The 16,561-nt window shown below is 39.3% G+C and overlaps 1 protein-coding gene across 3 annotated transcripts in view; it reads right to left on the bottom strand.

Annotated features, from left to right (window-relative positions):
• The window catches only part of LOC103136024 (unc-13 homolog C (C. elegans)), a 126,059-nt gene that overhangs the window by 49,649 nt on the left and 59,849 nt on the right, over positions 1–16,561 (bottom strand). For all 3 annotated transcript variants that reach the window (XM_016669976.1, XM_016669975.1, XM_016669977.1), the window contains 2 exons: positions 4,766–4,855; positions 965–1,093 (listed from right to left, as the gene is read on the bottom strand). In XM_016669976.1, the coding sequence (XP_016525462.1) occupies positions 965–1,093; positions 4,766–4,855 (219 nt within the window). The remainder of the gene's footprint in view (positions 1–964; positions 1,094–4,765; positions 4,856–16,561) is intronic.

Genomic DNA, 16,561 nt, shown 5'->3' on the forward strand with positions numbered 1-16,561 from the left:
AGTCAAAGTTGCAATAAACGCGGAACATTTTACAGCATGGTAAATGCCAGGTGCAACATACGGACTATTGATTTCCAGCCGTGATGGGATGGATTTATATTTTTTCCCCCCCAACACTGCCACCTATCAATGCAAACACACTGAAACTGAGAGAGAAGATGTAACTTTTATGACGGTGTGAAGGTTTATGTTGATAAAAGTATTTCGACGAGAGCGCGACGACGAGCTATTAAAGACAAATTTCTCTTCATTTTTCGTTGTTTATAAGAAATAGTATTAAAACAAGGGACATCCCCCCTTCTGTCAAAAGACAAGCAGGAAACTTTTTTTTTTCTAACAGTCTGAACACCGGTGTCAGTGAAGCTGTCTTCTCACCCACTTACCAAAAGTCTCAGCTGTAAAAAAAAACAAAAAACAAAAGTGCCAACTGCAGCTAAATAGGATAAATCAAAAGAGGTCGAGCAAAGTGCTGATTCCACGTTGGGAAAAATGGAGCGGCTGCAAAAACGTATAAAAAGCACAACCTGGACTTGTTGCGAATGTCAGGTTTAAGCTACGGCTACGGTAAAATAAGACTGCCAAGTTTTACGGAAGCAAAATGCTACCAGTATTGAAGCAAACTATCACGGGAAACATCAAAACATTTGGATAAATAGGAATATTTTTTTATAAGTAATACATTACATTTATAAAGAAACGTGATTACTTTGTTGATTCGTCAACATATGCCATCATATCTTTTGCAGCTTCTTTTCTTTATTTTGTCAACTTAGCTCAATCAAAACTTCATTCTCCTTAACTGAAGACAAACATTTTTCACCAAACTTTAAACAGGAAGTGTTTTCTCTCCTCCATAAACGTAAGATCCACAACTTGATCTTTGTCTCTAGACTGCGGCTTGGTTCCCATGACGATCTCTGTCATTGAATGTCGAGGTAGAAACACAAAACCAAACTGGGATTACCTGGTCGAGAAGCTGGTTGTAGAGCTCATGACAGTTGTCAAAAATGTATTTGTACGTCGAGTCTAAACAAGCTTTCACGCAGTCCTTTACGACCATGCTGGCCCTGGGTGGACTCTGGAGCTCTTGCACCTGCAGAAGCATAAATACAAAACGGTCTCTGAAGAATTTATACAACATTGAAATCATTTAATAAACACACTTGGAAAGAACGTGGGAAAGAACAGCAAGTATTAACTTTCTGCTGGCTTTGTATCGTGGGAAACTTTTCTGTAATTTGTTTCAACTTTCAAAGATATGCTATATGGTGTAAAGTAGCGCTGACAGGGGGGACAAACGCTTTCCTTGGTTACCCCAAAATAAAAACAAAAATGTTTGAAGCACATTGGACAGGCCCGACAGTTTTTTATGTGTTTATGCTCAGACTACCCTTTTTCATCCATTATTTGGTTCCACGTGTTTTTATTTAACCTGTGAAACATTTCAATTGTTAACATTGTAAATCTTATCGAAATCCATTCGACAGATTAAACCGGAAAAATTTTGTTGTGGATGTTTTTGGGGCCAATCTTTGTGTCACCTGCTCCTAGTGCAACTCAGTTGCCTAGCAACAGCTTCGGGGCAGTGACACGACGGCTTACAGAGCGCCGTGCTAAAATCACTCCGGCGGCGGCTCAGTGGCCAGAGTTATTTTAATTTACGTCAGAGACAATCAGAAGATGATAAAAGAGAGTCACTGTAGGAGGAGTAATCACCTGGTGGTTCGGTTTGAGAACCATCCAGAAAACACGGGGAAGTTAATCACTCAGTCCAGGAGATAAAAGTTGATAAAAACATCAACTATGGTTTAGGTTGATGCAATTCTAATTTCTTTCTCTGTTAAAGGTGCGCACAACCACAAAGCAGTTTTAAAGGACTTTTTTTTTGTGCCACTGTTCACACTTCATAACAAGGTATTAACAGTGCAATAATAATTCATTACCACTTTTCAAAAAGGCTCTCCTTATTCATCGCTAATAAATAGTTTACAGATATGTTATCCATTCATGAATAAACAGTTTATAAATCATTAATAATGGTTTAGGGCTGTAGCGATTCCTCGAATGATTCGAGAACCTCAATTATTAAAATTCCTCGAGGAGAATTTACCTGCCGCGAAGCTTCGTCAAATTCCGTTTTATTATTTAGCGCACCGTGTTATTTATGTTGCGCAGAGCTCTCACTTCCACCTCTGAGCCGCTGACGAAAGCTAAGTGTTAGCAGCATAACGTTCAATTTTCAAGTTCAAGGGGAATTTCATTGATTTATAATAATGTCCAGGTTTGTATTGTTTTTCTGGGGACCAATAACTATCCTTTAAATAACTGGTGAAAGAATTTACCAATATTTTTCTTTTTATTAAATTTTTATTCGATTACTCAAGTAATCATCAGAATAACCAATAGAATACTCATTTAATAAAATAATTGTTTACAACAGTGAGGAAGAGACTTTCTGCTAAAAAAAAATGTTTACAAATGCTTATTGTGCTTATAATGTAGTCTAAAACGTTTAGCATGACAACTCTAGGTCAAATAAAGAAGTGAATAGACTTGTTTCATTATTTGGCAAGAAACAGTAGATTTTTCACCTTCTCGCCCTTAATTAATGCATAATAAACACTTATTTATGATTTATAATGCGTCTAGAGGTGAATTAATAACATATCCATGAGCTATTTATTAAGGCTCTCTAAGGGGAGCCTTAGTGTAAAGCGGTAGCAACAATTCTTGTTTAAATGTTTAAACAAATCGGGAGTCTTTTGATCCACTAATTAATAAATGAACCCCAACCAGTGTTGGATGCTCCAGCGTTTAGGTGCATCTGCGGGTCACAGCATATAGGCAGAGGCCGTGGCTGTGTGTGAGCAGCGGTGCACCATGTACACACAGTAGGGCTCAGCATTGGTACGGCACGGAGTGAAGGCTCTGATGACCTAAAGTGACAGTTTTCATTCCTCCGCTCACAGCTGCCATCTCAGCTCTGCCTCAGTGCGCCGAACCCACCCACAGAAAGGAGCTGGAAGGAGCCGAGCTTTTCTTGTAGCCTGGAAACAAGTCAGCATCCTGTAGTTTGCCGGAGGAGGAGGAATGAGGAAAGGGTGGGAACGTTTTGACTCCAGAGCGGTCGAGCGGTCGCTACGACCCGCAGAGCATCTGTAGGACTGTGAAGCTGTTTTAAAGGAGGACGTGCATCTCGATCTCGACTAGCAAAATAAATGAAATGGGTCTTAAATAATTACATTTTATATGTGAGTGAAGGTTTTCACATTTAGAATAATCCTGTATCATCGAATACAATTTTTCAGGTTTAAATGATCTTTCTTGGTCTCATTAAATTGAATTAAAACACCAGGATCCAGGCATAGCATTAATGGATGATGGGAACTCATTAGTACCTCTGTGTACAATACACAACGAGCCAGAAGTAGCTGTGAGATTAACTTTTCAATGGGAAGTTTTTGTTTTATTTTTTATTTTTTTAATTCCACTGTTATTCTACTACAAATACATAAAACAAAGAGAAATTTAGCAAGAGTAGCCCTTTTTTAAATGTCACACTTGTCATTTCTGAGGCTCCTCTGACACTGGGTCAAAATAACCTCCACTGGCATTTCAAAGGGCCACTGGAACCATGGCAGGGATCATTTTAAACACACTATGAGGGTTGTTTGTTGAAAACAGGTCAACACCTCAGAGAAAGACAGCAGCTCTGGAGCAGACGCTCAATTTATTAGCTTTGTGGAACAACAAAGTAATAAGATAGTAAATGTTCAGATTTGAAATGGATTTATTCAGAATTAGCTGGAATCATAGTTGGTTTCTTTCTGCAACAGAAAGTATTCAGTTCAATTGAATAAAGCTTTATTCATTCCCAAGAGGCATTTAAAAAAGCAGAAGTACAAACAAAATAAAACAAAACTTTAAAAAAAGTACGTAACCAAGTAACAGACCACATGTCAACACACACACACGCACACACACAAAACTGTGACGGTTTTGTGTGTGTGCTAACGCTGCTTAGCCCCTGCACCACCACTTGCCTCAAGAGGAGCAACACAATCAGTTTGTGTCAGAAAATGTAAGAAATCGTCATGGCAATGGAACTGTCAGAGTCAAATATAACATACAGCACATACATTCCTGTCATATTTTAAGTACAAGCTGTGTTAAAGGGGCAGTATTGTGTAAAATCGACTTTTTTTTTAGCTTTACTTCATGTTACAATGTTATTCCCTCATCAAAATAATTCCTGGGGTGTTGCCTTGGTTCTTTCATGCATGTTTGAGAAACCTTTTAATCTCCCATGGCAACCATTCAGCTGAGCAAAACGCATCACTGGACCTAGCTCTGTCTTTGAGACGAAGATGCTGTGAGTAGCTGCAGTTCCCAAGCTTCCAAGAGCAGCTGTTCCCCCACTCAGCTCCTTCAGACTAGCCAGAAGCAATTAGCAAACACCCAGTGGAACTACGCTTCTGCTGAGCTCATTATAGGAGCTACTTCTTAGTGCAACGCTGGTAAAAAATGTTGGTGAAGGAGGAGAGATGTGCGGACTTCCTGAAGGAGGAGTTTCAGAAAAAGTTTTTAAAGCGACCAAGGGTCAATTTCAAGGTATTAAACCATGAAGTCAAATTTCTAGAACAACTGAAGGCAACACAGTTACTTGATTGTGCTATAAAATGATGCTAAATGATGATACCTGGAAAATACACAATACTGCCCCCCTTAATGTCTGTTTTTTTAGATTCTCAAATGTGGACGTTACCTTCATTCTGAAGAAAGTGATGCTCGTAAGCAGGTCAACAGTGGACTTCAGGTCCTGGAGACGCTCCGGGTTTCCTGCCGGGAAGTTGTCCTGCAGTCAAGCAAAGAGAGCAAAAAACACACACAACATGAGGGGAGGAGGACATCTTTCTGGAAGCAGCCTTGCACCGTCACACAACTCCACCTGACACGTCATATCACTTAGACGGCCAAAAAGAAAAAACAGGAAAATTGATTACCGAGGAATGCCAAGCAATCATGGCGACATGACAGTCTGTCTAATCGTTTAGTGGACAGGGGAGGCCTCTGCTGATGAAAATCCCTATTTTAGGGCCATGAAGTCATCAGGCGGCGCAGAGCAGCGTGACGGGGAGGGGGGGAGCATATAAAGCTCTGACAGCTCAGAGGAAACACATTACTGCTCCATGCATTATCCTACTTCTCCGGCTCTCACCGGGCTCTAATAAAAACGTTCTTGTTGCATCTCTTCCTCGACGGCGTCAATAAATTCACATCAGGGGCTCGGAAAACAGAGCGCCCCATCTCAACAGTGGCCTCCGAGGTCTACGACGGGAGCGCTGGGGAGATCTGACATTAACGGCGAGCAGCCGAGGCAGACCTGGCCCGACGTCTTCAGGACGAGAGCTGACGGAAGAAACGGATACAGATGATTGACAACAACTGCAGAAGGGTCTAAAAAAAGCTAGTGGAAAGAAAGCAGTGCGCAGGCCCTTTAAATGTCTCACAAACAGTCAGCGGCCTGCTGAGAAATTACAGTTTCTGTCCTCCGTGCTCATGATTAATAGGAAGAGTCGAATTTAGAGGTGAAAGAGTAGTAAACAGCCGCCGGGCAAACGAGCACAACACGCATCCTTATGAGCAAATATGCTATATTTGGCTGTTGATGTGGAAAAGAAAAGGAAAAATCAATAGAGGCTTCTGCTGTTGTTTGTTTTTTCTGCCTTACTGATGCCGTTTCGCATCACCGCTTTTACAGGAACTGCTCTATTCTTGAAGTGTTTCATCATGGTTTGTCTGCAAGACGCTGCAAGAGGCTTCTGTGACTCCCTGGTGAAGACGTAGCAAGATGAAAATTGCACAACATGATTGTTGTGAGAAAATTTGTCACGGTTATCAGCGTGTTAAAAATATGCAAACGGCATTATTACGAAATGAGATTATAGCCAGTAGTACTGCTCCCGTTTTCCAGAAGCGTAAATGCTACCGTGTTATGATTCTCCCTATTAACAGCAACGCATGACCAACATTAATTTATTTTTATTCATAGGGGAGTAATTTTTTTTTTCCAACAGTTCTGGAAAAAATGAAGAGACCACTGGACTGAACCCCATTGAAAACCTCCTGGTTATTCCACCAAATATTCATTTCTGAGTTAAAACATCAGTATTGTTGCTTCTAAATGAATATGAACTTGTTCTCTTTGCATTATTTGAGGTCTGAGAGCGCTGCATCTCTTTCGCCATTTTGACCATTTCTCATTTTCTGCAAATAAATACTAAATGTTTGCTTGGTATTAGGGAGACATGATGTTAGTAGTTCATAGAATAAAAGAACAATGTTCATTTTACTCAAACATATATCTATAAAAAGTAAAATCAGAGAAACTGATCATTGGGGCCTGCTATGCAATGCATGGCAGGAACCTATTGTTCTACACCCAATAGAATGTCTCTTTATTATTATAGTTTTTTTTTTTTTTCGTCACCGTTTATGCGGCCCGTACCGCTGCGTGCACCTCCACAAAAGTGGTATCAAAATGTTCAGCTTGATCCCGAGAAGGGAGCTTTACTTTTAGTGGGATTCTGAGTTAAAATGACGACTTAAATTGAGAAAAACGAGAAAAATCGAGGCTGAGTGTCTCACAGAATCAGTAATCTTTATCTCTGAAACACACACACACAGCACAGTGGATTTCTGACTCCAAAACTGTTTTTAACTCCCCCTCACAGGCACAAATATCGCCCTATTGGTCTAAAAGTCGGGCATGACATAGATACACATGTCTGCTCCCGTAAAATGTTTTCAAAATTTTGCTAGGGCTTATGGTTTTGTGTCAGGGTCCTTGAGACTGACGCTGGGTGTCTCACAAGTATAGAAACTGTCTCCAACATACTGTCTGACAGAGAGCCAGCCCAGGTGCAGATAATTAATTACCATAGCAACGGGGCCCAGAGAGCGGTATAGTGTGTAGTCTCACAAGCAGGCGCAGTGACAGGTCTCACAATGCATTTTGGGAAGAATACATATTTCCTGTGACTATCCATATTTTGCTTACATAAAATTATTATTTCTCTGAATTTTTGAGTGTGAATAAAAATCCTTACTATGAAGGTTGAAAAACTTCTAGAAATAAACAATTGCCCACTCTCTATTTATTTTTTTTTTTCGGACAATGAGTGAGAACCACATGTGGGAAGCTTATAATCGTCAGTCGGAGTAGATTTCACTGTGCATGACGTTCAATCGGTACATCGTAACAGTGAACCTGGTTAGTCGTAGTGCTATGGTGATGGACCTGGCAAAAGTTTCAATCATTGCACTTTGGTGATGAACAATGTTAAGCATGTCAGTACTGCACAAATGTGCGAGCTGTAGCTTCTGCAAGCCCCATTTAAATTTCTTCAGGAATTTTCTAGTTTTAAGTGGTCTCTTAATTTTTTTCCAGAGCTGCATATATTTATGTTTCAGTTGATCTGTTGTGTTGACGCTATAAAGTAGCAAACTCTTTTTCTTCAGGCAAAAATAATGTCATTATGAATTGTTTTTTTTCTTGAAGATACACCGACCCCTTAAAAAATACCACTTGATTAAGAAAATCTGACGAGCTGGTAACGAGTTACGCAGAATAACCAAACCATTATGAAGAATGTTAGCATCAAGCTAAACGTCAAGCTACGTCATGTTAGCCGCTAGGCTGTTAGAGGACGAGTTGTTATACTGCTGATGTATCTTCCTAGTGGAAAGTTTAATATTGAGAAGATTAAAACTAAAAATATATTTATTGCAAGAATCAATAGCTGATGTCTTTTTATAAAATGGCAAGATTAGATTTTTTGCCCTCCATATAATCCACTTCCTCAGTCTTTGTTTGCTGCCACAGAGACCATATGTGCTATATCTGTTCAAAGAGGATTTTTCTTTTTTTCACTACTGAATATCTAACAAGGACTATTTATGTCTTTGACTGCAGCATTGTCAAAATCTGAGCGTGAAATCAAAAGCACTATAAAATATACAAATGATTTACACAGCTATTCCCACATCGTCCATTACTTTTCATCTTCTCTGAAGTGTAGAAAAAAAATAGTACATTTACCAGCCACTAAGTACAAGAAAAAAAGGGACAATAATAGCCAATCATATCATTTCCAGCCAGATGTGGCTGCCTGCAAGTCTTTTTAAATTCCCTTCATTTAGACAAAACAGCCTGAGACGATTCAGCTGGTTCTGCAGCTGAATCCAAAAGGGCGTTAAAGACCTAATAAAGGTTGTTTTTAAAAAATATATAAATATAATATTATTTTAACAGATCTAAGGAATGCGATTGACTGATTACATCGAAAATATGGTTTTGCATTTATGAACATGCAAAACCATACTGGTTGTTTTGTTTTGTTTTTTATTAAAAAATTACTTTTAGGTCAGCTTGTATTCAAGAGAAATTCTCGTTAACCTAGAAATCAACACAGTATAGATGGAGAGAACTGCATTGTTTCCCTTTCCGCATACAAATGAACAATTTGAATATTAGACGCGTCAGAGACACTCATAGTATCACACTGAGTGCAGCTTTAATACACTGACTTAAGTCTGTTGTGCATATTTCAAAGAGGCATGATAGGGTAATTCTCTAAGTTTGGAGCATTTTCATGTAAAGTAAGAAAAAGCTCTCCTGATTTTACAAAGAATATATTGATGGTGACATTAGCATTTATATGAAATAAGAAATGACATCGAAAAGAGATGAAGCCGCACTCCAAAATACGTGGTTTTCACATTTTTCGCTCTGCCTTCCATCTGACCCATCACGTAACGATGAATTTAAATCTACGCACTAAAAATAAAGTCTTATTTTCTACTTCCGTTTGGACGAAAAAAGGCCTCAGGGTTTAGCTTTTAAGTGTGTGCATAAAGTGTGATAGATTCAGGAAAACAAGTTTTACTGATAACTGGTTAGCTAACGCTAATGAAATAACAAAAATTGAAATTGAGAAAACATTTCCATGAGCTGAAATGAATAAAAACAGTAATTAATGGGAAGAAAACAAAAACAAAACTAGGTGCAACTATATTGTGCATTTATAAAACTAACTAAAACATACTGAAATTATAGATACAACATCCTTTGGTTGCGTGATGTGAAATTGATTATGCTAATCCGCAAAATGGCCACAAGTTGGGATATGTTGTTTATAGTTGGGATATGTTGTCCCATCAATGATTTAATACTTTTTTTTGGTATCTTTTCCTGAGTATTTATAACCCTACCCTATTATGCATCATCCCAATACTTTCAGTATTAAGTATTGTGATAAAAGTATGGAAAAAACTAAAACTACGACAATAACTAAGCAACGTTTAACTAATAATGTGAAAACTAGCAAACCCACTCTAAAAACTGAATTAGACAAAGAAAAAGTCACAATGAAATAAAACTAAACTACAGTGAAAAACTATTACAGCACTGGTTTACAATTTCTGATAAACTTCATGGAGCTGACTGCAACTTGACATGATGTGAAAACGCTAGAGGGGAATAAATGATATGCTGTCTGAAAAACGCTGTACATTAGAGGGTTCTTTATCCAGATGTTAACAATAATGTCAAAAAGAGAGCTAGAGCTATCTGAGCTGTTGTCTGAAAAGCGACAGTGACAGCGAGAAGCAACCTCAGTAGAAGAAACAGGAAGAGAAACAAACAAAAAAAACACAGGAGAGATTGAGAAAAAAATAACTTCTTTTTTTTTTGGCACCAGCAGATGAGTAAACTAAAGCAGGGAATCCATCTGTGAGCCAAAAGTCAAGACAAACATCATCAGTGCCTTAAAAAGATGACAGGGAGAAAGTGATGCTGATGAGCTTTGAGGTGTTTGTCTCTGGTGTTGTCGGCGCCGGATCTTATTTTGGGCCAGCGCCCAAACTCTGCAGCAGCAGCAGCAGCAGCAGCAGCAGCAGCAACTGCTTATCATCAAAAACAAACAAACAAACAAAAAAAAAAAAACCCAGTTCACACAGCGAGGAAGAGGAAGCAAATCATCACCAACTTCAAACTGTTTCACAGTTCCACCTCCAGAGTTTATGCAGGCCTATGCGATTTACCATATGGAGCTTTGAAGCTAATGTGTGGAAACGACTCTTAGTCAGGCCATTGTAATTTAAACAGCATGCTAAATATCGGCGCGGAAACATCTGCCACTGTATGATTCCCTGAATTCAGTCTTAATTTACGATGATCAGATCAGGGCTGTTTGTACAGTGGTTTGCTGAGATATCTTTAAAACTTGAACTTTTTTATGTTTTTTTCAATTAAAACTGAATCCTTCAGAAGTTTAAAAGATATTTAATGCAAAAAATTAATTTAAAAAAGTTGTGCAAAACAGGTAATTGTAAGGTAAGGTATCTACAGTTTAGACTGTTTTTTGTCTTTTTTTTAAAGTGTGATATACAATTATAATCTGAATCAATTCTTAATAGTGCATACCTTCATTGTTTTACACAACTACAGAATGTAAAATATCTCAGTTACCAAGTTATGCCACAGATGTGTCATTTTAATGTAGTTCTGGACTTTTCCTGCTCCATTTTAACATATGAATATGATTTAAGCCAAACTGTTCCATCATCTGGCAATGCTTTGCCAGATGATGGTGAACCTCTGCCTCGATTTAGATTTCAATTGGATTTAGCTTTATGTATTTTCCTATCATCTCCGTCCCTGTTGGGAGAAAGAACAAGTAAATCCCACAGCATGATTCTGTCAGCACCATGTTTCACAGTGTGAAAATGAGCATAAAGAGTAGGAGAAGTTTGTTGTAGACCAAAAAGAAAAAGTTACGCTTGGTCTCATCTTACCAAAGTGTCTTCTTCAGTCAATAATGTAGATTGAAGTTTGTGGCTGTGATGTTACAAAATCACAGTTTTTAGTCTCAAAAATAAACATGCTGCATTAAGTAGTAATTGGATTCAACTACTGAATATAGGTTGAAGTTTTAGTTGGTTATTTATTTAATTTACTTTGTTGTGAAGTGGTATTTGGAAAAAAAAAAGTTATTGAACTGAACAGTCGTTCAAAATATCAGCTATAAAAAAAAAAGTTTTTAACCCAGAAATGAAACGTGTAACAATTTTCTGCTGAGTAGTATTTCCAAACATTTACGTAGTCGTGTTTTTGCTTGAATCCACTGAGTGTTTATGGGCATATTTGATCTGAAACAGCGCTCTGATAGCTGTGTGTTTTGTGGTTAATAAGATTGTTCAACCAACATAAAACTGCCAGATTCAAAGCAGAACCAGCGTGCGCATGTGGTGGTCTCATCTGAACCGGGAAGCTCAAGGGATCTCCCGCAAAAAAAAAAAAAAAAAAAAAGGAAAACGGATACAGAGAGAGGCGTGATGACTCAGATGCAAATAGCTGCAGCCACCGTGACCCACTTCTGCGTTAAGCGGAGAATTCCTCGTCTCTCGTTGCAAATACTCATCAATGGCGCCGTAAATATGGTTGTGTAGCTCGTTCTTTTCTTTTTCCACATTCAAAAAACTTTACACATTCAATCATTTCAGCGACTTCTGAGGTTTTCACGTTTTTCTCGACGGTTTTGCCGGGAAGGCGTCTTATCTCCCGCCCTCCGTGACAGGTGATAAAAACCCGTCTACACTGGTGGGATTCTCCACATTGTCTGTCATGCATTTCCAAAGGCAAGATCTGGATTATGCAGGTTTTGTTCAACAAAGAACTAGATAATCCCAAATACTTACTGTGCAGACGAAGCTTTTGTTTTCCCAAACAATTCTTTCCTCGAGAAACGATAAAATGATGTTTTCTCTCGTGCGCCTCTCTTGTGAGGATGAGAAAACCGGGATAATTGTGCAACTGGGATGACTTGTGGTTTGCTTTCTCTTTGTCAGTACAGGAAGAAAAAGAAAACATTTAAAGCAGCAAACCACTATAAAAATCACTGAACTCCTTTTTAAGAAAATGGCGCAATAGGAAACCAACAGAAGACAGATCCTTATTGTTTTCTCTGAACACTGATATTTCTTGGATCGATTTAAAGGCGCTAAATGTGTGCAAACATTGTGCATCTGTTTAAATCTGAAACAAGGTGTGAGTACAGATCTGACGTAAAATAGCAACTTTCGGTTAGCCCACATTTAAATGAGTTTTTCTGCGTTTAAATGTAAAGGAAAGTCTTTCTATGTCAATGTAATTTAAAGCCTCAGAAAGAGAGTCTTACTTTCTGAAAGACCAAAGCCACATATCCGTTACGTAGATGGCACAGGAGAAAAAAATACCAACGGCTGAAAGCACAGCAGAAGGAAGAGAGAAACTTTCATGAAAAACAGAAGCTATAAATGACCTTTTTGCAGTAAATATGCTTGATATTTTTGCTAAAAAAATTTTGTTGGAGGAATGAATTATCAAAATTGTGTTTGAAGGGTGTGATGGAGGCACACAAATCAATTACCCAATGGGGAATAAAAGTATCTGTCTGTCTATATATAGCTAAAAAATATATAGTTCCTCCTCCTTTAACGAGGGTCAGTTTAGTACCTGGAGTTGTTTGTTATTAAAAATGTAACTTTTTTTGTTATATTTCTTTAACGATTTTATTCCATTTGTTGTGTTTGTGGCTAAAGAACTGTGACCTGACACCAGGTCCGTGCAAGTTGCTCTCATTTCCTGGACTTATTGGTTCGTGTTTGCTTCTGCCTGTAGTTAGAATCTAAATCTGCTTCCAAGTGCGGAAATAAACAAACGGCTCGTGGAAAACCACAAAAAAAAACAAAAAAACAAACTTGGCAAAGACCACGCTGCTTCGTGAATCCACCCCCACCCCACACACACACCCAGCGATTTAATGCTCTACCCAGAGTGAGACTTGCAAAATCCCAGCTAGCAGAGATTTGCTATACAAGGTGTCACCATGCATCAGCGCCGTCGGAAGCAAAGCTGAAGGAGGAGGAGGAAAAAAAAATGCGTATGTGGTAAAATGTGGAGCGACAGCTGCACTCCCGGCTCGGCTCCCTCTCTCTGCTGATTCAAGCCCCTCTGTTTTACAAAAGCAAACTCAATCTCCCTCAGAATGACATTATAGGGAAATCCATATGGTGAGTGAGCGGAGCAGCCAGATCTGAATCTTATTACAGAGGAATAGTGGCAGGTCGGCTCTGCGGGACGCCACGAAAAAAAAAAAAAACGGAACGCCTTGTGGATTGGCGGGTGTGCGTGAACCGCTGGTCTGTGGCGACGTTGACAAGAGCAGGGCAGGGCTGGCAGGTGAACGCGACGTGACATACCGAGGCTTTTCTCTCGCAGGCAGACAGCCGGGGCCGTGTGACGATAGCAGGGGCCTTCTCTCCTTCACTTCACCCCCTTCTCCTTCCCTGTCATCCTTCCACACTTTTTGTTTTTTCTTCTTCATCCATTTCAGATCCACCTCTGTTGCCAAATCCTCTTAGTCTATTGATGACTTCAGCCCACCTCGGGAAAAACGTCTTCCTTCAGTCGTACCTGCTGCTCTGTAATCACTGGGGACTTCACACTGTTGCGCAAAACAGAGGAACAAAAGCGATGCCCGACCCCCCACCCCCCCAGAAAAACCCCCGAGTCGACAACGTGTTGCTTTTTGTGCCATGTTAAAGGTGAATGGGTCATCCTTCAGCTTCAGCTTACTGTCACGCTGTCATGCTGTCAGCGGGGGAACATGCACAACGCTGTGCACACAGTGTGCGCTGGATTGTGCCCGCATACTGTAATATCTGCTCTTCACAACAACAAATGAATGAGCAGGAGATGAATTCAGACGGTGTGTGTATATATAAAACAGCGTGTGAGGAATACGGGACGGGTTTGGCTGTCTAACAGGATTAACTCTTTAGGGATTATTCTGGAAAATGAAGTTCTTTACATCAATTCTTTACATTAATTGTCATGAGCAGACAGGGCTGTCAATGATAAATGTGTTACCGTTTACTTATTTTGACTTAAAAACCTCTCTAGCTAACCCCAAGGTAAGCTAGCTACAGAGACAAGGGTTAACTAGCTAGAGAGACTAGCTAACACTAGTTAACTAGTTCACAGAAGCACATTACACGGTCTTGTACTGCGGTCAACAATGCAGAGTTTAAAATGGGTGTGAAAGGAGGAGTAAGGAGAGTCAGACTGATGTACTCAGAGGTAAATTTCACTTGCGATAGATGTTTGGATAAAATCAAGGTAGTTCGTAGCTGACTTGTTATGATGATGAAATATCCTTCCGGTGAAGCTCAACATTTCTAAATTAAGTTTGAAGCAAAATTGCTTCTTTAAACCTTCCTGAGGGTGAAAGTTTGGGAAAATAAGATGTAAGGCTTTAAGCTCTTTTTTTTTTATGTGCATTTTTCTACATTTCAAGCTTACAAAGTTAGGCGTAGTGATTAATTGTGATTAATCACAGCGCTAGAGTGCGATTAATCTCTCTTTCTCTTTTTCTCTCTGTCTCCTGAATGAAGAGACAAATGCGCCTTTTCTCCTTCTCACTGTTTGAAGTTAAGTCAGTACAAACTTGTATTCGGCTGGGAAGGATTACCAAAGTTATTTCTACTTGCTAAATCTCACAGAAATAAGAGAAACAATATGTCAGATTTAGTCATTAAAGTTGTTGAAGTCAGATGTGTATCTACAAAATGATTACTGTCTCTTTAAGCCCAAATGTTTATGTCATGGAAAACCAATCAGCGACTAATTTGATAAGTTATTTGATATCTACAATATTCTACTTACTTTACTTCTGATTGTCTCATAATATTAATGAAGTCCAAAATTGAAAAGTTTTTTTTTTTACTTTTTGCGGGTAGATTTATAACCATAATTAGTCTGATTCTTGCTTAGCTCCAGTTTTACCTAATGTCTAAAAGAAGGATAAAGATTATGGACAAATTATACATCCGCAAACTCCACATAACAGGAGCTTCAATTTTCTGTTAATGATCTCATTCTGGAGGTGGCACAATAAATCTTTAATTCATTCTTTATCAAGAAAACCTTTGTTTATAATTTATGGACTCATATATAGTAAATGCCTGAGTTTGCTATTAAAAATGAAGTGATTTATTATAGAAATGGAAAAAAAATTGCACATATTCAACAGCAATTTACAGCGTCGAGTCTCTGCAATAAAAAACTTTCTCGGTTACGTGAATATTAGTTTTACACACGTGTAAAAAAAAAAAAAAAATCCTCAGATTCTCCATAACTCTCCTAAAGTAAAACTTCCAAAGTTCAAAACGATGAACTTCCTCTCACCTCTTACATCATAAAGACGTGGCTGCTCTGGAATCCTGTTTGCATAAAACATCCCGCCGCCGTTTAACCTCAGCCGATGGATCTTATCCGCCGTCGAACAAGATGATAAAAAATAAAGGCTGCATGTCATGCGAGGGGCGGCGGCAACGCCGCGCAGCCTGAGCATTCATCATATTAATACATGAAGGTGACAGCAGGTTAAATCAAACACATTTGTGCCATTTCTGCAACAAGTCAACCAGAAAATCCTATATAAAGCGCCATAATTAAGCGCAGAGAGGTGCTCCCCGAGGCTTATCACTCAGCAGCAATCACTGAAGTAATGGCCATGACAAATGAACCGGTGTCATCCCGTATATGGGCTAACAAGTGAGAGTGTCCCCCGCTGGGCGACGACATTTTACGACACCTTATAAAGTGACGATATTTCTCCCAGTCAGTCGGTGTGAGCGTGAGGTCACGCGCGTTTCCCTACAGCACAGCGCGGGCGGCCTCGAGAATGCCCCCACAGACTTTCAAATGAATAATTTTGCAGGCGTGGATCAATACATCTCTGTTTTCAGATAACCCGTTCAATAAAAGCTGTTATCTCCAATAAAGATTTGTTATTGCACTGGATTAACTTCAGGTGTCACGTAACACACACACACACACACACACGGCGAGCTGCTTTGTGATATGTTGCTCTGGTAAATATTCTTGAGATAATCACCGGCGGGCGATTCCCACTGGAAGAGCTGCTTCGCCGCTGCAGGACGTTAAAGTTTCCAACTTCGCAGCAGCAGCAGCAGCAGCAGCAGCTCCTGTTTACGGCTCCTGCACGGTGTGATGATGATGATGATGACACTGCAGCTCAACCACAAACAGAAGAGCCCCTATGGCTGGGAGGGAAACATGACTGCCTCTCACCACCACACTGTAGTTGCAAAATCTCCTTCTTTTTTTTGTTTTTTTTTATCAGCATTGCAGCGACATAAATATTTCAAATTACACTTCAGCGGATGTCGTTTGCTTTACGGCATCCGGTGGGTCTGCGGAGGCATTTGCGGAGCAATTCATCTCAATTTGAATTTTTAATCTGAAACAACAACCTTTATCCGCCGCGTTTATCACACCTTCTGCTTCTGCAGACGAGCCATAACTAGCAACGATCATGCACCGGCACTACCAACGTGTGCTGCTGTCTTACACGTCATATTTTAGCGCAAAAAATAAAAAATATATGTATATATATTTATATATATATACATACATTATATATATATATATATA

The sequence above is a fragment of the Poecilia formosa genome, unplaced genomic scaffold (genome assembly GCF_000485575.1).
Source record: "Poecilia formosa unplaced genomic scaffold, Poecilia_formosa-5.1.2 Scaffold29, whole genome shotgun sequence".
Taxonomy (NCBI): domain Eukaryota; kingdom Metazoa; phylum Chordata; class Actinopteri; order Cyprinodontiformes; family Poeciliidae; genus Poecilia; species Poecilia formosa.